This window comes from Lupinus angustifolius, chromosome LG04 (assembly GCF_001865875.1).
Source record: "Lupinus angustifolius cultivar Tanjil chromosome LG04, LupAngTanjil_v1.0, whole genome shotgun sequence".
Classification (NCBI taxonomy): domain Eukaryota; kingdom Viridiplantae; phylum Streptophyta; class Magnoliopsida; order Fabales; family Fabaceae; genus Lupinus; species Lupinus angustifolius.
In genome coordinates this window covers 8,555,470-8,578,285 of record NC_032012.1, presented here as the reverse complement: position 1 = coordinate 8,578,285, position 22,816 = coordinate 8,555,470, and the positions used below count along the sequence as shown (strand labels likewise).

At 30.7% G+C, this 22,816-nt stretch overlaps 3 protein-coding genes and 1 non-coding gene across 5 annotated transcripts; 3 read left to right on the top strand and 1 right to left on the bottom strand.

Moving 5' to 3' along the window:
* On the top strand, window positions 184–255 carry TRNAW-CCA. Its single transcript has one exon. It is a non-coding gene; the product is annotated as a tRNA-Trp (tRNA).
* Window positions 1,106–2,171, top strand: LOC109345543 (cell wall / vacuolar inhibitor of fructosidase 1-like). The gene has a single exon (XM_019584607.1). It carries the CDS (start codon window positions 1,270–1,272, stop codon window positions 1,792–1,794), a length of 525 nt encoding a protein of 174 aa, XP_019440152.1. The 5' UTR covers window positions 1,106–1,269; the 3' UTR covers window positions 1,795–2,171.
* On the bottom strand, window positions 1,571–3,917 carry LOC109345541 (F-box protein At5g49610-like). Of its 2 annotated transcripts, XM_019584604.1 has the most exons (3): window positions 3,778–3,917; window positions 2,583–3,682; window positions 1,571–1,682 (listed from the first exon to the last, which is right to left on the bottom strand). In XM_019584604.1, exon 2 carries the CDS (start codon window positions 3,664–3,666, stop codon window positions 2,584–2,586), a length of 1,083 nt encoding a protein of 360 aa, XP_019440149.1. In that variant the 5' UTR covers window positions 3,667–3,682; window positions 3,778–3,917; the 3' UTR covers window positions 1,571–1,682; window position 2,583. The 2 variants fall into 2 exon arrangements, with proteins under 2 accessions (XP_019440149.1, XP_019440148.1); XM_019584603.1 differs by lacking the exon at window positions 1,571–1,682 and having other exon boundaries at window positions 2,325–3,682.
* LOC109344823 (gibberellin 2-beta-dioxygenase 4-like) lies at window positions 7,049–13,442 on the top strand. Its single transcript, XM_019583566.1, has 3 exons — window positions 7,049–7,560; window positions 11,592–11,985; window positions 13,018–13,442. Exons 1-3 carry the CDS (start codon window positions 7,190–7,192, stop codon window positions 13,261–13,263), a joined length of 1,011 nt encoding a protein of 336 aa, XP_019439111.1. The 5' UTR covers window positions 7,049–7,189; the 3' UTR covers window positions 13,264–13,442.

The window sequence follows — 22,816 nt, the reverse complement described above, 5'->3', positions numbered from 1 at the left end:
TGACAGTTTGAGAATACAAAGTTGCAAACAAAACCATCCATCCTCCATACGCTATGATCCAATTACAGCTGTTTAAAACTTTTAGTTATATAAAGAAAAAAACAATATACGCACGTAGTTAATAAGTTGAAAGGCTTTATAGAAGATGTTAAATAGGTTAACTAAGCAAGAACAATCACTTGTGGATCCGTGGCGCAATGGTAGCGCGTCTGACTCCAGATCAGAAGGTTGCGTGTTCGATTCACGTCGGGTTCAATTCCCAAAATCATTTTTAGGGTTTAATCATTAAATTGAATAAATCATAAAAGGTTCAATTTGGTGCATACTTCCAATACGATGATAGATAGACTTTAATAATGTATTGTACACTTTAATCTATTCATATAATTGTTTCTTGTAGAAGCAAGATATTAAAGGATTTAATAAGTATTTTTTATACTGTCAACAAATTATCCACCATTGATTTATTAACCATTATTGACTCTCAAATAAAAATAATACAAATCAATGATGTAAAAAACTTTAAACTGACAGTGCACCGATTTTAAAATCCATATTAAATAGGTTTAGAAGTAAAAAATAGTTTAACTTTCTAGAAGAGAGACTACATGATTATGCCATTATGCATGTAGTGAGTATCTGTCTTTAGTACTATGGTTTGATGATTCTGTCTTGATCTAAGAAAAGTAAAAAAGAAAACTTTATCTATCACATAAAATCATGGGATTTTTGTCTCAATGAGTGTAATCTCAATGGCAAAACAGTGGTCGTGTCATTCTCTTGCTTAGTTCCCAAAGAAGGGTTTATTAATTAAGAAAAGATCATGTAGAAAGTTCTCAAATTTGGCATCTTAAAGGAAAGTAGGGAACAGAATATGAGTGTGGCATTGGCAACACAAGCTAGGTGAATAAGGACACCCTTGACACACTCACCCAAGGCCTATTTAACCTTAAACAATGTGCAAAATCCAAATCAGCCCATGGTTACAAATATGAAAAGCAATAAACCTGTGACAATTTTTTTAATATGAAAGGACAACAAAATGTACATAATTTAAAAAATACAAAATGTACATAAAAAGCCTAAAGAGAGATTAGAATACACTAACAATGACATTTAAAGGGTCCAATTATTTTCCCATTTTTCAATTGGTAAAAAAAAAATCCAATTTTTTTACACACCCAACTACCAAACTAACCTTAAATAGCAGCCAAGAGCATTGGTCATACTCATTCCCCTACTTTCCATTTTCCACATGCAAGAGAAAATATGAGGATCTCAATATTTGTGTGTTGTTTTGCACTTAACATTATTCTCCTTGCTTCTATGACCAAGGCTGAGAATGGTGATTTGGTAGACCAAATATGCAAAAAAACACCCTTCTATGACCTTTGCAACTCCACCCTTCACTCAAACCCTCTAAGCCCAAAAATTGATCTCAAGGGTGTGGCACTCATAATGGTGAATAACATTCTGGCAAATGCAACTGAAACGTTGAGTTACATTGAGAGATTGATCAAGCAGACATCAGACAGAGGGTTGGAGCAAGCTTTGGCTTTTTGTGCTGAGTCATACATCCCAATTGTCAAATACACTCTCCCGCAAGCAGCCGATGCCATAAGCCAAGGCCGTTTCGGGTTTGCGAGTTACTGCATATCTGATGCTATGAAGGAAGTGAGTACCTGTGACAAGAGATTCTCAGGTTCAACTCAGTCACCTTTAGGTGATAGAAATGGCTTTATGCAGAAGCTGGTGGATGTTGCTTCAGCCATAATCAAACTACTACAGGGCTGATTTATGCACCTCTCTTCTGTCCCATTGCTAGTAGCAGTTAGTAATAGTAGTAGCACTCTTATTCTTATTGAATAAACACTATCAGATGAGTGTGTACCAATTATGATCCTATGTACTTTGAAGCAGTTATTTATATAAACCACATTTCCTGGTATGTTTACTATGAGTCTGCTTTACCATTGCCTTGTAACACAGTCAAATGAAGCAATAAGGGTTCTATATGATCGATGGCATCTTTCGGCACTTGCACAAGACATGAGTGCACCAAAGAGCTAAATACCACAAAGGGAATGTATATTGTACTTAGATACAGTATAACTGTATAATTAGCATATATAACTATTACCAACTCTTGTGTACTTTATTTGACAGAGAGATCTCACCTTTTTCCACTTTATGTAAGAAAGGAGATAAAACAATTAGATAATGGTTTTATAAATAATAACAAGGAACCCATGCAAAGCCAATATAATGGTTTTATAAATAATAAATCAGTATCAGAAACATACAATATCCTCAGAAAACAACAATGCACAAATAAGTAGTATCAAATACTTGCAACTAGAAACGTATGTACAAAAATTATTTAAAGAAGCCATGCATCAGTTACAATATAGCATAATGTTGCATTATGACGGGACTTCCTTGGCAAAGCCAATATAACTTTAAAACATATAGACCGTACCCGAAAGGCATTATATCTTCAGCAAATAACAAGGGCTAAATGACTATCAAATGCTTGCAACTAGAAATATATGCACAAAAGTTACTTCATCTATTCACCACACCTCAGTTACACGAGAGCAATGTGCTGCGATATGCATGTGCTGAAAACCATAATGGGAGTGTTGAGCTATGCTTCACAGTGTACATTTCTTTCCAAACTTGACTCTTGCGATGATACACCAAAACCTGCTTATGAGTTGCCAGAAAAACATACTCACTCGTCTGACTGATGGGGAAAATCCCAGGCACCATTCCTCTAATACACCTCAGACTCACCTTATCCACAATACACCATTCATCCATCCTGTAATCTTTTAGCACCCATATGTTCATCCACGCTTCCGAAATTTGAATAATAGAAATGCAGCCATCGAAGTCTAAGAGATAAATCCTATTTCCCATTCCATAAATTAAGTCATATGGTAATGGCTTCTTCCTCCAAACATCACAACTTAAATCAAGCACAAGTATATAGGTAGAGCTAACAGTCAACCAGTGCAGCGCATTATTAACAAAAACAACTTGGTTCTTGTTCATATGAGTAAAATGGTCATCTTGGAAAGATATGATCTTCCGCCACTTATTCAACTCCGAATCAAACACCAAACATATGAAACTTCCATCCGGCCTATGGCCAAAAGTGCGATGGGAACCGGCTAGGACAACATTAAACTTCTGAGACACCGAATCACATGCCAAGCCAACCAAAGTAGCTTCGCCATCCGGATAAAACCGAGTCACGGGCCTTTCCCTACTCTTAGGAAGCAACCTGAATTTGCGAGTCGCCGGATTGCATACATAGAAGACACCCTTATCAGGAATGCTAGAGCAACAAAGCAAGCCATTGCAAGATGCTCTAACTTTAACTCTATCATTCAAGAAGTCTAGGGAAAATTCAGAGACACCCCTTAAATTGTTAACAGAAATTAAGCTAGATTTAGAGTCTAATGAGTCTGAAATCTCAACCAGAATCATAGGGTTCTTCCTAGACACCTCATTGAATAATGGAATGAAATAATTATCCAAGGACAACATATACCATAGTTTACACACAGTTTTGCTCCTAAAAAGGGATTTCACAGGTAACCTTGCAAGAATCTGAATAACCACTTCCTCAGGAAAAATCCCATCTCCTTGTATATCCATAATTGAAAGTTGAAACCTAAAATATGAAAATAGATTTAGAATAATAAAATTGAAAAGGAAATAATAATCTGGGTATGAAAGAATTAATATAAAGTTTCGAACTTTGGTTACCGGAATCAAATTTGGGGTATCCAATGAAGGTGTGATCGGTGGAGAGAGAAAGGGTTCATCTTTGGGGTGATGGTTGAAGATAGAGAAAGACAAAAATGGGTTTTGATTTGTAGCTTAGAATTGATCAAAGTTTAAGGGGAAAAGGAATTCATCAAAGGTTTTCATCTGAGATGTTGAAGAGCTTATATATATTATTTTTTAGAAAAATATATATATTGAATGTTCCAAAAGTTTTTTTTACACTATATCAATTATTAATGTTTGATATATATGTATATATATTATTTATAAATGTTTTTTACACTATATCAATTATTAATGTTTTATTACTGTATATTAGATATGTGGTGAGGATGAACATCATAAATTTATTACTTCATAAAAATAACAAATATTAAAGGGAGTTACTTTTCATGTCGCTCTCAACTAACTAATATCATTTATGGTAATCAAACTCTTAGTATTTAATCTTTTTGAAATTTAACAATACACTGTATTACTAGACCAAACATCTTCTTAATATTAAAGAAAGTTGGTAAATATGAAGTCATAAATATGATTGTGGGAGTGTACTTCACAATTTTGAGGCCATTCCCATAAGACACATCAATAGGGCTAAGTTGTGCATGACATCAAAATTTTACACCTGCTTCAAATTCCCACCTCTTAATACTGATAGGGATCACATGTACTCATTTATATTTTATTTGGTATACCAAGTCAATCACAAAACTCCATTCATTTAAAAATAAAAATTATAAAAATAAAAATTAATATTTTAATACTGTTTTATGATGTTTGATTAGTCCGAAACAGACAGATATAAAAATTATAGAACAGGTGACCCACTTACCTTTAACACTAGGAGTATATCCCCATTGAACCCAATGATTGGTTATTTATAAGAATAATTTATTGATATGGAACATAACCCTTAGCTTATTTCTCCCTAAACCAAAAATACTGTCTATGGTTAGAGAGAAGCTAAAAGCCAAAGCAGAAAAGTATGATGGGACCAAGTGAATTGTTAGCCATGCAGAACATTGAGGAATGTGGGTTTGTGAAGGATAAAGGCTTTGTTTGGCTAAAGCTACAGAAAAAGAGGGACCAAAGTTATGATACATTAGTTACTGCATATGTTTAACACAAATTTGAGCTGGAACAATCTCTGAACTTTAAAGTACTTCACTCATGTATTGAGTATTTGAGTATGGAGTATATAAGTGTAATCAACATCAAAGTTCTTAAACATCTAATACTCGAAGTTGAAACCATTAGTTAAGTTGAAGCAATCCATGCTATACCATAATTATATGATTCTAATTCATGTAAAAATTATACATGTAATTGCTTCTACCACTAAATTTATAAATTAAATTACTTACATATTTGTATAATTGCAAATATTTTGAATACAAAAGTTTAAAAGAGATATTTTTTCTTCATGAAAAGAGAGGTATTTTGAAATACCTCATAATGAGAGTAATTAATTATTATTATTATTATTATTAATAGTTATGATACCAAGTATCGACCCGTGGCATTGGTAGTGACTGGTGACACTGAAACCATGTCAAAAGACCACCAAGCTTTGGGCCAGTTTGGTAATAATGCAGCAGAAACATGATATTTTAAGTAGTTATAATGTGAGTAACAACACAAACTAAAGTAATAATAAGAATAAAAAGATTGTAATCCACTTTTTCATAATTAGTTAATAGTGAGTAATAAATGCTACTTTTTCACGTGTTAATAAAAAAAACTAAATATATTAACATTAATAGTAAGAGTGATATCTACATACTCCAAGAGTAAGTTTTTTGAATTTATTCCCCATCTTAGTCATCAAATAGGGATTTACGACGAACGGAAATTGAAATGTAATGTTGATGATGTGTATTTAGAGTATAATGATAAGAGAAATCCTAACTTATTGGAAATTAAATATATTTAATTTTGGATAAGGCTCATTACTATAAGCCCTTTGTAGTATCACATTTGTGTTCACTCCAAACCCAACATGAACTGTCCAATAAGCCCCTAAGTTGTCATCCTTAAAAGCCCATGAAATAACCCAACATTGTAATATATTAATTTCTCATCCTAAGTTGAAGAAACGAGTCAAAGAGCCTACCTAAGACTATATGTGGCTTACAATGTTGTAATAGTTTAGGCTAATGATAAAAAATGTGGAGACATTGATAAAAATGAAAAGAGTTATGCCTGAACAAAATAAGGGGTTTGGCAGAAATCCACGAGTGTAACATTGCTTAGAAACGGGGCCTGTACTATATACACTATCATGCTTCACTGTCACTCAGTACTAGAATCACACTCACATGGCAATTCCATATGAGATCAATTCATATATTCAATTAATACCCATGCACCAACCATATATATGTGCTAAATTGGTACCTTAATCCATTAAAGATATATGCAATTATTCATTAGTCAATGACACTAGGGTTTCATAGAGACAAAGTGGGACTATGATGCTGACATTGGTATATATGGATGACTATAACTAGTTCAATGGTAAAAAAATAACTCATACTAAATCAAACATACACTAACATGAAAAAAATCTAATTAACTCATGCGAAATCGAACCAAATCACATTTGGTCTCATTGATTTTCGATTTAAACCAGAACCACATATATTCTTACTCTCTTTCTCTCTCTATTATCTATTTTTTTTCACATATATAAGCCACCATTTACGTACGTGTAAAAGGAGTATCATAAATTCAAGCTTCCTTGTTCTTCAAGGAATTTGGCTATGTAGATGTTACAAACTTACAATGAAACTATTACAAGTATATGAGTATAATATTTATGTATTGATAGAGTTAAAATTTATACACAGTCAGTGCATCATTCATCATTTATTTGTATTAATTTTATATAAGAGTAAATGATGCTTTAAAATGAATGATGAAAAATCTTACAATTTCAGTGCATATATCTTTTTCTCTTATATTATTCCGGTTTTCCTTTTGTTTTCTGTAGTGGGCCAATCTATTTCCCTATGGCCCAATCTGTTTTCCCTTTATATTTCTTTTATTGTTCTGGGCCATTTTGGCATTCTGAGCCTAATAACCAAGTAGTTAGTTGGCTAGGTAGCTTTTCTATATAAAGCCTTTAGTTTGGTTAGTTAGAACTATCTTTCTCCTTTTAGCATTTTCATTTTCTGTTTGGAAGTTAACTTCTTATTCCTCGAGCTGCTTCTAGTTTATGAAGCATATAATATTATAAGCTCTCTTTTCTTCTCTTGTTGTTGTGAAACTAAGAAAACACATTATCATATCTCAAATCTACATTACCCTCAAAGACAAAAAAACATTCATAAACCACCTTAGGTTTCTATATACTTTCAACACCTTGTTTTCCCTTTTGGGTTGAATCATTATGGTGGTGGCTTCTCCAACTTCTATCCAAAACGAAAAGATTCAACCCTTTGAACTTCCCATAATAGACCTAGCAGAAGAAAGATCCATTGTGATGAAAAACATAGTGAAAGCAAGTGAAGAGTTTGGTTTCTTCAATGTAATAAACCATGGTGTGTCTAATGATACTATAACCAAAATGGAAGAAGCAGGTTTTGATTTCTTTGCTAAACCGGTGGAGCAAAAGAAACTAGCTATGCCCATTGGTGATTCATTTGGTTATGGAAGCAAGAACATTGGTATCAATGGAGACATGGGTGAAATAGAGTACCTACTTTTCAATGCTAGTACTCAACTCTTTAGAACCATTTCCAATGACCCATCAAACTTGAGGTATATGCACTCTTTTTTTTTATAATTATTATATGTCATTGTCCATAATTTTTGCATTTATTGCATGTTTTGTTTACCATATTATCTATCTATGTATATCCTAATTCCCTTTTTATTAATAAGTTTTGTTGCTGACAAAAAAAATAAGGATAATTTCGAAATATCATTTTTAATGTGAATGAATACTAATATAATGTGACAGAAATGCGGGATATGTATGTGATTGTGTTGTTATATATTACTTTTTGTGATGGTGTGACAAAACAATGGACATGAAACTGCAGTAAAAAGAAAAGTAAATGACAGTTGGCCATAACAAGGTCTTTTATATACATACATATACATATATATATATATATATATATATTACCAATAATATATGGATCACCGTCCTATAGTACAAAAATTGCATATTGTGAATGTGTAGTTACTGAACGAAAAAATTACTAACAGAATAAAATGTGTCTAATAATTATTAAATAAATGATTTTTTTATTTGTTTATATCGCCCTAGCCCAAAATGTTGTGTTAAAATCTTATTCATGTGAATTTTGCTAATAAATAATATTAAAGGTTCTCTTATAGATATTTGGAGTCTACTTAATTGGTTTCTAAATCTGAACTCATCTAAACATAATGTTATCTGAAGGGAAAAGGAGAAATGCTAATGGAGAATTCAATTTAATGTGATGGAAGATGCACACTTACTCTCATATAACTTGCCCAAATAAAAAAATTATTTTTTTATGAGTAATTGTATTTAGCTTTAAAATTTTGCAATCACACTCATTCAAAAAATAAAAAATATAGTCACTGTTTTTCTAATTTGGGGCTATTTATGTGTGAGAAGAGATACATGATTTATGAGAAATAAAGAATTATTTTGTTAAGTTACCAACTAAATCTATCGTGTTTTGGCTAACAACAAAATTTTGGCAGAGTCCTAGAGTTACACATAAAGTGAAGAACAAATTTGATCACATTTACATTTATCATTATTCTAAAGGATATTTCTAGATATATGGACCATGCTAGGAATCAATGTTTTAAATTAAAAATGTAATACTAACAATGTAAAAATTTATACAATGTTAATATATTATTTATTTGCATTATTTTACTTTATTAAAAAAAAAACTCTTAGCACTATATTGGAATGGTGTGACTTCTGTAATTTCTGTAACACATGGTAGTCACAATTGAGATAGTGTGGATCACATTTTCTTTTGGACATTGCAGTAAATGCAAACCTAAATTAAAACACTATCCATGAAATAAGTTCTTGCATAACGGTGGCAATCTAGAAGTTAATAATAGAATCTGTCAATCATTTGAATTATTTAAAAGCCAATGATAATTAAAAATAAATAATGTATAATATAATAATAATATAAAAAACTTTTACACTATTAGTATATGCATCTTTTTCTCTTAATAATAAGCTTATGACTTGGAACTATACGTACTTTGTATGAGTTGTATCCTACCAAGAAAAAAGGGAGAGAGAATGTGGTTATAGAGTTTTCCTTGTATGAGTAGTGATGGAGCTGTGCCAATCATTCTTCATACAACACCATGTTGCTTTGTTTAGTGGTCCTTCCAATTGCATTATCATGCAACTTCAACTTCTCCCTCCATTTCTAACTTAACTTCAAAATCATCATCACATTAAGATTTGAATGAACTATTAACCTTAGGGCACTAACATTGTTTAGGATTCATGTAAAGAATTTTTTTACAATGGTCTATATATATATATATATATATATATATATGCCTTATTCATGTTTGATTTTTTTGGTTAAAATGAATATATATATATATATATATGTGTGTGCGCGCGCATAAACAATAAAACATATATTGAACAAAAAGAAAGTATGTGCTTGAATATTTCCTATTTTTTATATTTTAATTATGTTAGAGTATTTTAAATAGTGATAGTTTTAGATTAAGTGTGAGCACTTTATCATAAATTCTTGATTAACATGGGATTAGGTTAATATGAATACTATCATCTAAATTTAAAATAAATCAATGCCCATAAAATAAATACAGGAAATATTTGACAAGAACCAGATTTTGATTAGTCGTAGTTTATAAGTTGTAATGTGCAGAAATTGGAACAAACACACACTATATATATATATAAAGGCAGGCCTCTTAGTTCAAAAAGCATAAGCACATAGATATAACATTTATTATATATGATTCACATTAATTAATAATATAATGGAGTTTCGTTATTAAAAACTTGAGATGCATTTTTGTTACATTAAACTTGAAATACATCACTCTTACTTAAAAAATTTGTTGTGGGTGAGACTTCACCCTCAACCTCCTATATCCTACCATTTAACCACTTTATAAGTCCCATTTTTTGGATGGTAGAACTCGAACCCATAATCTCTTGCACTCCATTCCCTATTACCACCCTCTTCACCATCATACCACCTTATGACTCCCAAGAAAAAAATACATTTATAAAAGAGAAAAAGAAATTTTGTTAGGTGCACGTGAGATTTGAAAATCATTGATGTTGCACATGGCCATGTGAGTATTGAAAAGAAGGAGGCACTCCTAGGAGGTGGGATTGTATGTCAGAGACACTCTCACCTCTTTTTACTCTTTTAAACCTTAATAATATAACATAAGTAATAGTACATGTGTTATTTATTTCAGTTAAGCCTAGTTTAAATATATATATATATATATATAAAACTATAGATATGTCATTCATGTGTGTGGTACTGATATAAATGGTTATGATTAATTTGGAAAAAAAGAAGAAATGAGATAGAGAAGGTAAGCAGAAAATAGTACTGTTTAGATAAAGATTGAGGGTATGACATTGAGAGACATCTCAAGCGTGTTCAATCAAATCAAATCTTAAAAAGGTAAAATCTAATGAGTTGGAAAATGAAATTCCAAAAATGTTAAAGAAAAGTTGCATAGTAATTAATTATGTTACTAAAATAACCAAAACAAGAAATGAACATAAAGTAGATTGAGGCAGAGTGGTGTCTAGTCATTCACAGACTCAGATTGATTATGAGTGGCAACTGTCATAGCCTTACTTCAACTTCTACCACTGTCCCCTGCCATTGAATCAGTAAAGTGTTTTGTTATTCAATGTGTGCATGAATCATTTTAAATGTTTATCTGATCTAGGAAACAAATTTTAAGAAGTAAAAGAATATAATTTTATTAACAAGAATATAAAGGAGACTACACTCATATAAATAGGATGAATTTGAACAAAAACTATGAGGTAGAAGACAGAAACTAGAAAAAAGAGTAGATAAGATAGGTTCTAAAAGTAAATTTTAATGTGGAAGAAACATGAAAGTAAAAGTGAAGAGATTTTTTTGGTTACATAATTAGAATGGTGTTAAGACTTAAGTATATGAGGATAGTTTAACTCAACTCAAAAAATTAGTCTATTAGGTGGGAGAACATCATGACTTAATATTGTATTGAGTTTGTTGTTCTACTCAATGTAGGACTCCTAACATTGTCGCATCCTTTAAGAGTCGACGTTCACTACGGCTTTTACTCTATTGACAGTGATCTGATGGTAGCTCTTTCTTTTTTGGTGGCTTCACTTACCTATTAGTGTTCAATAATGTACCTTGATCCAACTTATAGGTAGTCATTTCCGTGACACAACTCTCAATAAAAACACTAATTGTTAGGACTTAAGCACTGCAGTTTTCTGTTCGACCCAATGCATGGGACTCCTAACATAGGGTTCTCTAGAATGTAGATGAAAAATCTACTCTTCCTCTTTCCCCCTAGTGAGAGCAAGACAAAAGTGAATTCTCTCCTATCAAATAAGAAGAGGTTCCTCTAATGGTTTCTTTAAATGGGTACGATATGAATCTCAAATTCTCAATAATATTCATATTATATAATCAATAGGTTAGATTTCCACGACCACCATTTCCTAGCATTGGTTTTGGTTTGAATAATAAACATTATTTGATGAGATTCTGAGTGTGTTACTGTGTGATTGATTGTACATGGCACAGGTCTAGGGCAAGTGAATACACAGATGCAGTGATGAACCTTGCATGTGAGATATTGGAGCTAATGGCAGAGGGTATGGGGGTCCCTGATACATTGTGTTTCAGCAGGTTCATCAGGGAAGTTGAAAGTGACTCAATTCTGAGACTCAATCACTACCCACATGATCATAATAATAACATACTTAACATAAACAAAGATTGCGACATTGGTACACACAATTCCCCTTCTTACAACTACACCAAGGTTGGTTTTGGAGAGCATTCTGACCCTCAGATCTTGACTATACTTAGATCTAACGATGTGGATGGCCTCCAAATTTCTCTTCAAGATGGTCAGTGGAGCCCAGTTACTCCTGACCCTTCAGCTTTCTGTGTTAATGTGGGTGACCTACTAGAGGTATCTATGTTCCTACTCTTATTTAATTATGAGAAAAAATATACACGATCTATGAGTCTTATATACTGTCATTATATCATCCATCATTCATGTTTAATCAATATTGAATCTTTGCAATAAGGAATATAAATGAATAATGAATAATATATTTAATATGTATAAATCTTTACACCGATAATAATATTTGATTATTATTTTTAGGCCCACAAACCTCCATTCACTTTTGTTGAGAAGGATGTGATAATAAGGGTCATGGTGGGGGTCTGGGGGACAATTGGGGGCTGTCTCTATAACCATAGAGAAAGTAGAGAGAGAGGAAAAAATCTTAAAAGAAAGCCTTTTTGTTCATAAGAAAAGTGATTTTTGAATTGCATGGGAATCACTGTCACTTCACTGCAGCTTTTGGATTGAATCTCAGTGATATCCATACATCATTTCAGAACCAATAATAAGATAATGTACAAAATAAATAGAGCTTACTAATCATACCATGTAGATTTTGCAGAATCTATATTTGTTTACATTCACTATAAGATAATCATACTAAATATGTTTGATTATACTTTACTCATGCCAAATTCTAGCTTGGGATAAGTAATTTTACAAATAATATGTTTAATTTAATAAATGGTTGAATTATTATTTGAGCATAATTTTAAGTCTCGAGTAATAGCAAAGTCTAGAATTTGATATGCTGGTTGAGGTAGCTTATAGTCTTATATATTATAGGGCTTAGTCCTTTTACCCCTATTACCTAATTTATCAATATTGATTCTTTTGGTTTGGATTTAATCACTTAACTTATTAGCTTTCAACTTTTTAGCTGTCAACTTATAATAATACATAGGTAATGTATTTGAATATATAACAATTAAGTTGACTAGTTGCTTTCACTTATCTTTTTATTATATTATTATGAGAATGAAATAATGTTGAAATGGATGAACAATTAAAGCTTGGTGACAACATAGGCTTGAATATTATGTGTAAGAGTTGGTTCAAAAAAGGAACTCATTAAATTTTATTCTCAAGGTTATGACAAATGGAAGATTTGTAAGTGTGAGACATAGGGTCGTGACCAACTCATACAACAACAAGTCAAGAATGTCCATAGCATATTTTGGGGCTCCACCATTAAATGCATGCATTGTTGCTCCACCACTTATGGTTACACCAGAGAGGCCCTCCCTATTCCGACCATTTACTTGGGCTGAGTACAAGAAAGCCACCTACTCTCTCAGGCTTGGAGACACTCGCATTCACCTCTTCAGGAACTGAACACAAGTAGAGTCATTGCTCATGAGCTCAACAAAATTTATTTGGTTGCAATACCAAAGGGTACACCCAGAACATCTTATCTTCCAAGATATGTATCATTTCATGTACTCTTTTATTTTCATCGGTCAAAAATATAAAATTAATATATATTTAATTCGTGTTTTACTTTTCTGACCAATGATGAGGATCCGTTTACACCTAATTTAAGTTACATTAGTTATACTTAATCTCAGTCATTCATTTTCTTAGATCCAACGGACCAAATGAGTGAAAAATAAAAATTATTTAAAATTTCTCTTTTTCTCTCTCATCACTTATTGATTCACTTATTTGGTCCGTTCGATCTAAGAAAATAAATTACTGAAATTTAGTGTAACTTAAATTAGGTATAAACTGATCCCTCCTCCGGACCAAATGACCAATAAGATATAATGAGAGTGATACAAACTTTGAGATATAAGATATGACACAAAGGTATAGCTATGTTCTTTTCACCTTTTATGGTTTGGTGTGGTGATATATGGTTAGCAAAAATGTACCAACAAATTTTGCATATGGTTGAACTAAGGAAGTTAAGATGATATGGGAAAAAAGTTACTGTTGGTGCATTGTTGGTGCATGCAATGTTAACTGTATACCAATGAATAAGTAGTTAGTGTTTCTGTACTTTACTACTTGTCAATGCAATATGTTTGATTTGGTTTATATTATTACTGCTTGTTCTTTTATGGCCAATTTCAACATTCATCTTTGCTAAATATTCATAGAACCAACTATGTCACACACTCATCACATAGATTTTCACCTAGTTTTTGGAAAACTTATTTTATCACATATATATTTTTCACTTATTAGTGAAAAAGAAAAAAATAATGCAGTCATGTGTTTGAAAATTTAATGAAATTAAAATATATTACTAGATACTAAATAGTAATTAAACCAAACGAAATATCATTTGTAACATAATGTAATTTTGAAATTATATTACTGATTATTATCCATATGCTCTAATGATGGTGATAGTGAATAGGTTAGTAAATAATAAATAAAGTCAGAGTTATAATTTTGAAAGGGTAGTATGGTAAGTGTAGTAGATTTGGGAACCAAAATAAGTATTGTTTAATGAAAAATGGAAACGTTTCAATTTTCCTTTAACTATCATTTGAAGCTCAAAGTTATATATATAATTAATGAACTTTTAGATATGCTAAAAAATCAAAATGATTTGAAGACTCTAAACATTCTTAAGAGTCATCCCAACATTTTACTTAATCATTATGGATATCAAGGGTGAGCAGGATCCGACTCTACTCACTTATCTTGTATGACCTGAGTTCAGGTAAGGATTAAGCATGACGCGACTCGACTCGTCTTACGGTCACTTACTCATCACTCATCATGTTTGTATGTATTTTTATTTATATGTATATAGAATAATGACAATTTTTTGGTCGAAAGATTATTAATTCTCTAATTTTTCATCATATATACAAGATTAATAATATATATACATATATCATTTTATATGTCAAATTATATATTCATAATAATAAATAATACTGAGAAGACTTTATCTAAAATGAGTGTGCATTATATTTAATCGGGTCTAAGGTCGAGTTTTAAAACCGACCCTATCAATATTTAGAATCAGATCTTCCTTAGGTTTAGAGTCAAATTCAGATTCAAAAAATGATTCGATTAACATTTAGGGCCGAGTAAAAGATAAGTCATAACTCATCACAATCGGGCCTATGCTGACCTCTAATGGACACATCCATCAAAAGGGTAAAGGGGTCGGAAAATAGCCATTACTTATTTATAAGTTATCAATAATAATGAATAGACATCAATAAAATAATCTATAAAACCTAGCCATGTGCTTTACATATGTCCCAAGAGACACTCAACTTGTAGAACTAGAAGACAAAAATTATAAGCTAGTACTTGAATTTAAACTCTAACAAGTGCATAATTTCCCCCTCACCTATCTCTTAGTGAAAAACTTTGCTTATTAAAAAAATGAACTTCAATTATTTTTTCTTTTTGATTCCCTTGTCCCATCTCCCCTCCTCATTATAAACCCTCTTGTAAACATCCAATTGGAGAGAAAAATAGTAAAATACTTCTAATAATTTATTATTTTTTTGGTATTATCAAGAGTATTCATCACCTTTTTGGGTAAAGAACTAATCTCTTTCAGGATTCGTAGTTGTCTCTCTCAACAAGTGTCACTCACAGGAATCAAATTCTCAACCTTGGGGATCCAGTAGGACCTTACATCACTAAACTAAAGATAATACTAAATTGATATATTACTTAATCATATATTTCAACTACAAAACAGAAAACAACAACTAGGAAGGATATCCATATACCTAAAATGGATTAGTTCTTAACTTTGGTACTACAAGAAACACACAAATACAACAGCACCAACCAATACCATTTGCTAAGCTCACATTTTTTGAATTTGGTACAAACTTTTTCTCCCAATTTCCAACTAAAGAAGAAAGGCCCATAAAACAAAAAAATATAAAAAAAATAGGCCCAAATAAATGATTAATGATTGCCATCCCATAGAAGTGTTATGAGTTGTGACAACTTATGTATGAACTAGTATGTTGTTTGCTTCATAGGTGATCAATATTGTTCTTTAAATGTTCTAAGAAGTCTTAGGTGATTGCATCCTAGCAGATTGATAACATAATTTGCACATTTATTATTTACTTGAACAAATGAAGCACAACAATATGTGATCAAACACCTCTACAACCCTAAACACGAGTAAATATCAATAATACATTAAACTCTTTTCATTATTTTGCTACTATCATTATGTTATAATCTTTAATTTCAAAAATTAGCTAGCTTGAATCTACATCTAATTTATAAAAACAATCTAATGAAAATGTCAAGAAAGCAACTTCAAGTTTGCTACCTTCAATTGTGAAGTTTTTTTGTCTAGACCATAAGTTTTTAACAAGATGCAATTTAATTTAAGTTGTTTAGAACATCACAACATGGTGGGTTAAACTCTTCCAACTTAATTTATTTTCATATACAAGATTCATATCTAAAGCGTTATTTTAGGAAAATTAAACAAATTAATCTCCCCTAATAAATATGGTGAACTTAATCTATATTTGAAGAGCTAGTTTTGATGATAATAGCATATGTACTTTATTCTATGTCTTTCTTACTCTAGAGTGTAGCTATTTCTATGCTTTTTTAAAAAATTAGTCTAAGTCGATGGCAAAACTTTAATGCGATGATTGAGCTAAATTTGCGGATTAACTTTGAAAGTGTCAATGGAGCAGCTTAATTAGACAAGGACAATACACAAGATGATTGAATTATTGAATTTTGGGTACTTCAACTAAAACTACTCTAACTTGTCAAATTGTTGGACCTTTTGACAGGAACAAGTACCTTTTTCAGTTTCTTTTTTTATTTGTTGATTTAAAACATCTATTTATTTTCAGTTTGCCTATTTAATATTGGGATACCAATTTCTAGAAGCGTTTTAATCTATGCATTATTAGTGTAAAAAATTTACACCGTAACACATGATATTCAATGATATTCAATGATGATTAATATATAAATGATAAATAATTTACCACGATATAAAAAATACTTACAATATTTACATATTAATTTCTTTCTAAAAAAACCTATATAGACATACATAAAGGCAAAGGCTAGGCACAATTTTTTTAAAACAAACATTTTAATTATATCATGCCTGTGTTTTATTTGGTATTGTCAAGGGTATTTTTTCATTTGTTGTCTAAGAAACTACTCTATTTCTCTTAACAAGTGTCGCTATCATGAATAAAATATTTGACTTAAAGTATATGTTTTTAGTACTATATATAAACTATCAAAGTATACCAGCAACGAAAACGGAACCTGGAGATGAAGAAAGAGATTTTTTGTAGTAAAATGGACTCTGTGAAAAGGAATATTAACACTGTTAAAATTATAATAAATAATTTGTATGTTATTTCCAGAATGCACAATTTGATTGGGCTAGTCAGGGACAAACATAGGTTTGGGCACATAATTCAAGCCACGTGATAATAAATAATCCTTGTGCCTTAATAAAATCACCCCACTTAAAAGAATAAATATAAAATAATCACTTATGCTTTCATATGTGTTGTATGGCGTAAGCAATGATATAATTTCACATCAATATATATATATATATAGTTAACAAGTGTACCAGATGCTTGACCCGTTTCTTAGGTTTTAACTAAACCCTTCAACTATGATTCGTTTAATTGTACCTGTCTTGTTTATAGTCAAAGAACTAATGCTAATCCTATCATTAATGATTAGATTTGTAAAAAACACAGTCTTTAATCATAGAGATTAGAGAAACATCTTAACGATGTTCCATTCACTATTGCACGACCAACTATCTCAAGTTATCAACAAGTTTAGTTTTAAAAGTATATCAGTTTGTTTTATGTCAATAAGTAGTTGGTCTAGTAATGTAAGGTTTTATTGGATCTCCATGATTGATAATTCGATTATTGAGAACGACACTTGTTAGAAGATATAATCACTAACCCCGAAAAGTGTTAATTTCTTACCCAAAAAGTTGAACAGATATCTTTAGTAGTATAAAAAAATTTATTTTCTACACTATTTTTCATTAAAATGACAGTATTATTTGAATTTTTATGTTTGAAGTTGATATATAATAATTCATTCTTGTCGATGTTAAGGTTTAATATCCTAATTACATCTCCTAGATTTAGTTCCATTGGTTAATGTTAAGATATGAATTGTTAGTGTAAGAAATTAATCTCTATTATGCCTATGTTACTTTCTCATTATGTTCTCCCACTCTCCTAACTTTATAAAGTTCAGACCATCCCTTAAAAAAAGAGTTTATTCTGCAGAAAAATAGTTGAAGTTTTATGTTTAATATTTTATCATGTAACCCACTAAGGACAAAAATCCTATTCGTTACATGTATGAATCCATGGCATCAATTACTGAAGAAAAACCACTAGTTTTAAAGCTCATTGCTCAAGATTCTGCTCAATATTCAATTTTTTTTATCGACAAATGTTATTATATTAATATTTTTATTACATACGAGACTCAAACTCGCAACTTTTACATGAATATTATTAACGAAATATTAACCTAATTGAATAGGGATTAGCTTAGCTAGTTGTTTCATCACGTAACAAAAGTTCATATTTGGCCTTATCGAAAACTTATGGGGATTAAACGTGTCCCACGAGGGCATGCCCAGCTAATTAAACCACGCATAAGAACATGCCTTTATTGCTTGTCAATTTTCATTATAATCTTATGTTAAATATGGAGAATCACTTTTTACTTCTTCAAGTAAGCTCAACTTTTGACTATGATAAAGCAATATGTAATATGTGATGAACTTTGGCTTATGCTTAAGATAGAATCTGTACGGTCAAAATAAAATAAAGATAGAATCTATTTTGCTGATAAAGTTATATGTTTCATTTGGACAAGTAATAATCATGCTATAATTTTTTAACTTAAATTAATTAGGTGTTAACATTTTTTTATTACAGCAAATATATTCTTCATCAAGTAAGGTAAACTTTTGATTAAGATAGAGTACTGCTAAACTTAAATTATAGCTTTGTCCATTGTTATTATTTCTGTTGTATTATTATTAGGTCGCAAATTGAAACCCACCACTATATTTGGTGAAACAAATGTTTGAATGTGAGATAACTACATTATTAGAATTTCCAAAATCAAAGATAAGACAAATAGTTATCTCTAACCTATTACAATACAAACCACACTTTTCTTCTTAAATCTAGAAGCTAATTAAGGCTGAATCCCATAACATGCTTAATAAGTCTAACATGTGACTCAATTTAACTTAATTAGTTGCAATATATTTTTCTTGGACTTATGCTAGAGTATGATCATAGGTAAAGTCTAAATGCAAAACATGTTTTTTCCTTTTAGTGGAAAGCCAACACAAACGTTCCCTTTATTTGTTACGGGTTGGAAATATCTTCCCTTCATTTTAGGAAATGACCTATGAAAGTTGACAAGAGCTTATCTCCATTAACTTATATGTTAGCACATATATTCAATTTGTGGCTGAGGGTTTGCAACGAAACACACACTTAACTTAAAACTATGATTTTATTGGCTTTCATTACAAAACTTCACGCAAGTGATAAACGACCAATGAAAAGGATGTAATGTAGGGACAAGGATTATCTGTCTTCAACCGTGTCTTACTCTATATATCAAGTCTATTACATTTTGCCACATAAATAAAAGAAATTTTTTAAAAACAAAAATAACAAAAAGTCACATTTTAATTGGTTTGAGACATGAAATAAGACACCATTTAAGAGAGGTGATCTCAATCCGTAATGTAGATGTACTATGATACTAATGGACAAGGAAAGTTAATGGAATGAAAGAGTTAAACATTATATTTTGTACATTTCTACAAAAATATCATGTCTAACAAAATACTTGATCAAAAGTCTTTTTCAGATCATGCATTTTTTCCAAGCTTTATATATTGATTTCTTCTACCTCGCAGTCTAGTTGACTTTGACTAGTAGCACGTCCTTCTTCCACATTCTTTATAATTGGCCTCCATGAGATAACCCATAAATTAGAATATTTTCAAAGATGCCACCATTATATATGTTGCTTTTATGAAAACGTAATAGCGTTGAAGAAGTTCAAATGCCACTTAAACGAATTAGTGGAGATGAGATGGCACAAGATTATTACCCTTATATTTTTGGGAAGTGTTAGTCATCTTTAAAGATTAAAAAAAAAACTTTTGCATGGGAAAGTGGTGGATTCAATATATATTTTGAAATTTTAAACCGTATGGACTATTTAATACTATAAAAATTTCATGCTTAAATTCTTTAAACATATTAATGTAGATCTCATTAATATGCCACTATATTTAATTTTTGATGACCAAAAAACATATTCCAACTTTAATGTTATGTGTGGTTTGTATCCTTTAATATGTTCCAATTTACAATATAACTTGATAGATAATAACACAATATAATAAATTATATGTAAAAACAAAATTATATTATCAAAATTAAATATAAGTTCTAATATATATGTTGACTTAGTGGTGGGATAATAATAATAGTAAAAAGACATGATGAGATAATGGTGTGATATGCAATAACCACAATAACAACGATTATGGCAATGATATAGGCTCGGGTAATACATATTTATTATTACTTATATACTATTATTGTAAAGATTTAAATATAATTAATATATCATCTACCATTTATTTGTATTATTTTATTTTTTGAATCCAACTAATGGTGTTACACTCATGCAGCCCTTGAGGTTCAATGTAAGGGGGCTTGTAGAATGATGAGTTCCTTTCAAACAGTAACAAGAAGAAATATGAATGTGACTCTAACAACATACATGTTTCAGATATAGCTGAATAGGGTCCCACCTATTCCTATGGACCTTGTTGGGTTCAACCATGGCCACGTGGTTTCAGCATGGGTCCCAACCCTTGACTCCAAAGTCATACCTAGCTTCACCAGTTGAAGCTTTTCTTTGAACCGTGAAGAAAACTTTTCAAGAAATCAAACGTGGCTCCAAAACAAAAGTCTTTGATCTCTTATGTTATATGCTTGTGGAGTCCAGTTATACATTTTTCTCTTCCTTTTTTTTAATGTACTCAACTTCAGTACGTTTCTCATACGTATCTATGCTACATATTCTTTACTAGAAAAGAAAAAAAAGAAGAAGGAAAATCATTACTTTAAGTTAGATCACATTAAAATATAACTATTTTCTTTACAAAAGAATTTTAAACAATTTACAATTTTCCTATTTTTGCCAAAATGTAACTAAAACGAAACCTACTCAATTATAATTTGAGGGAGGGGGTGTCATACATGGGCTACAATATATTGAGGCTCTTCAAGGGTTGTGGCCCTTTGCAATAAGGTCCGGTAACCCTAATAAAGGTATATGCCAAATATTGTGCTAACAAATTAATTAAGAGATTGTGTAAAAGTTCTTATTAGAAGCTGATTTGTTTAGTCTTTCAGTGAACAAAATTCTCCATTTAATACGTATTCTGATTCATCAATATTTTTATGTTGGTCATTCTTTACCATTAGATCACATTAGCAAACTAGAAAAACAGATATAGATTATCATAATCCCATCAAAAATGATATATTCTATAACTAAATTTTCTTATAAATTATCGTACCATTTGAATATGATATATCCCACAAAGTTATACTTAGTTTATTAATAATTGATTTCAAATAACATATATTACATTTTTATATATGTAGAAAAATTTGTAGGAAAATTTAGTATAATGATATAAGATTACTACCTCTAAATATACAATCAGACTCATCTTTATTACTCATATTCACGAGTGAGAGGATAGTTAAGTTTTTAGTGTATTTCTAAAGACAAAATGTAAAGTAAAAGAATAAAAGTGTTATTATTTTTTCGTTTTTCCATGTATTTTCAACTAAGTGACCTTTCCAGTAATGGAGAGGAGTCAGACTCCTTTTTTCCTATGTATTTTTAACTAACTAGTCTCTTCAATAATGGAAGGAAGTCTAAGTGTTGAGTAAGGATCCTCTCTATTAATGGAGAGACAAGTGTCACATAATAACACAAAAAACAACATTAATAACAATTTTATCATTTTACTTATTACGAAATTTTTTTTTTTGCTATTAAAAATATGTGTAAAAACAACAATTTACCTATTTATTAATGAAGATAATTCTTCTTCCATAAATATATGGTACTTTTCTACTTCGGTTCATTGTTTCTCTTTAAAATATAGTCACGTGGCAGCTCCTAAACACCTCATTCTCTGGGACCACTTGGATGAATTATACTTATGAAATTCTCATATAACATTATTATGTACACTCTATTCCCCACTAATAGAAACCATAGAACTTATTAAAATCACATTGATTCTAATAAAAGCTAATTTAATTTTTTTAATAATATGATTCTTTATCATAAATGATAAAAGATAAATGATAATAAGTATAGAATAGTTATTATATTTGTGCTTAAAAAGATTCCCCGCCGCCATAACCACCTCTTCTATCACGTTTTTATATATAAACAGCACGTGCTCCAATTCAATTTACGAAACTACCCATTCAGGCACCTCACTTTACATGGATTAGTATGAAAGTAATTTTGGATCTAAGCAAAGCTTTGTTCGTACGAAATCCAACAAAGCGTGAGATAAAATAAAGTTGGGTCCTTTGGAATCATACTTAGGTGGCAGATTAAGCACTTTTTTTATTAACCATGGTAATAATAGAGGATTACATGTATAACTTTAAAGTTTTGTCCCTAATGACCAACTTGAACATTGGAGCTAACCCACCAATAATACTAGACCAAGTCTAAAAAAATTATAATTGCTTTTGATCTCCTTTTAAAAATCTAGAATCACTTTGCTTGGTTTGGTTCAGGTCCCGTGGACAAGGTTTGGAAAGTGGGATTATTACTA

Coding starts and splice junctions, on each gene's coding strand:
- LOC109345541 (XM_019584604.1), bottom strand. CDS start 3,666: ATGGATATACAAGGAGATGGGATTTTTCCTGAGGAAGTGGTTATTCAG.
- LOC109345543 (XM_019584607.1), top strand. CDS start 1,270: ATGAGGATCTCAATATTTGTGTGTTGTTTTGCACTTAACATTATTCTC.
- LOC109344823 (XM_019583566.1), top strand. CDS start 7,190: ATGGTGGTGGCTTCTCCAACTTCTATCCAAAACGAAAAGATTCAACCC. Junction 7,561..11,591: donor AATGACCCATCAAACTTGAG/GTATATGCACTC, acceptor TACATGGCACAG/GTCTAGGGCAAGTGAATACA. Junction 11,986..13,017: donor ATGTGGGTGACCTACTAGAG/GTATCTATGTTC, acceptor TTTATTCTCAAG/GTTATGACAAATGGAAGATT.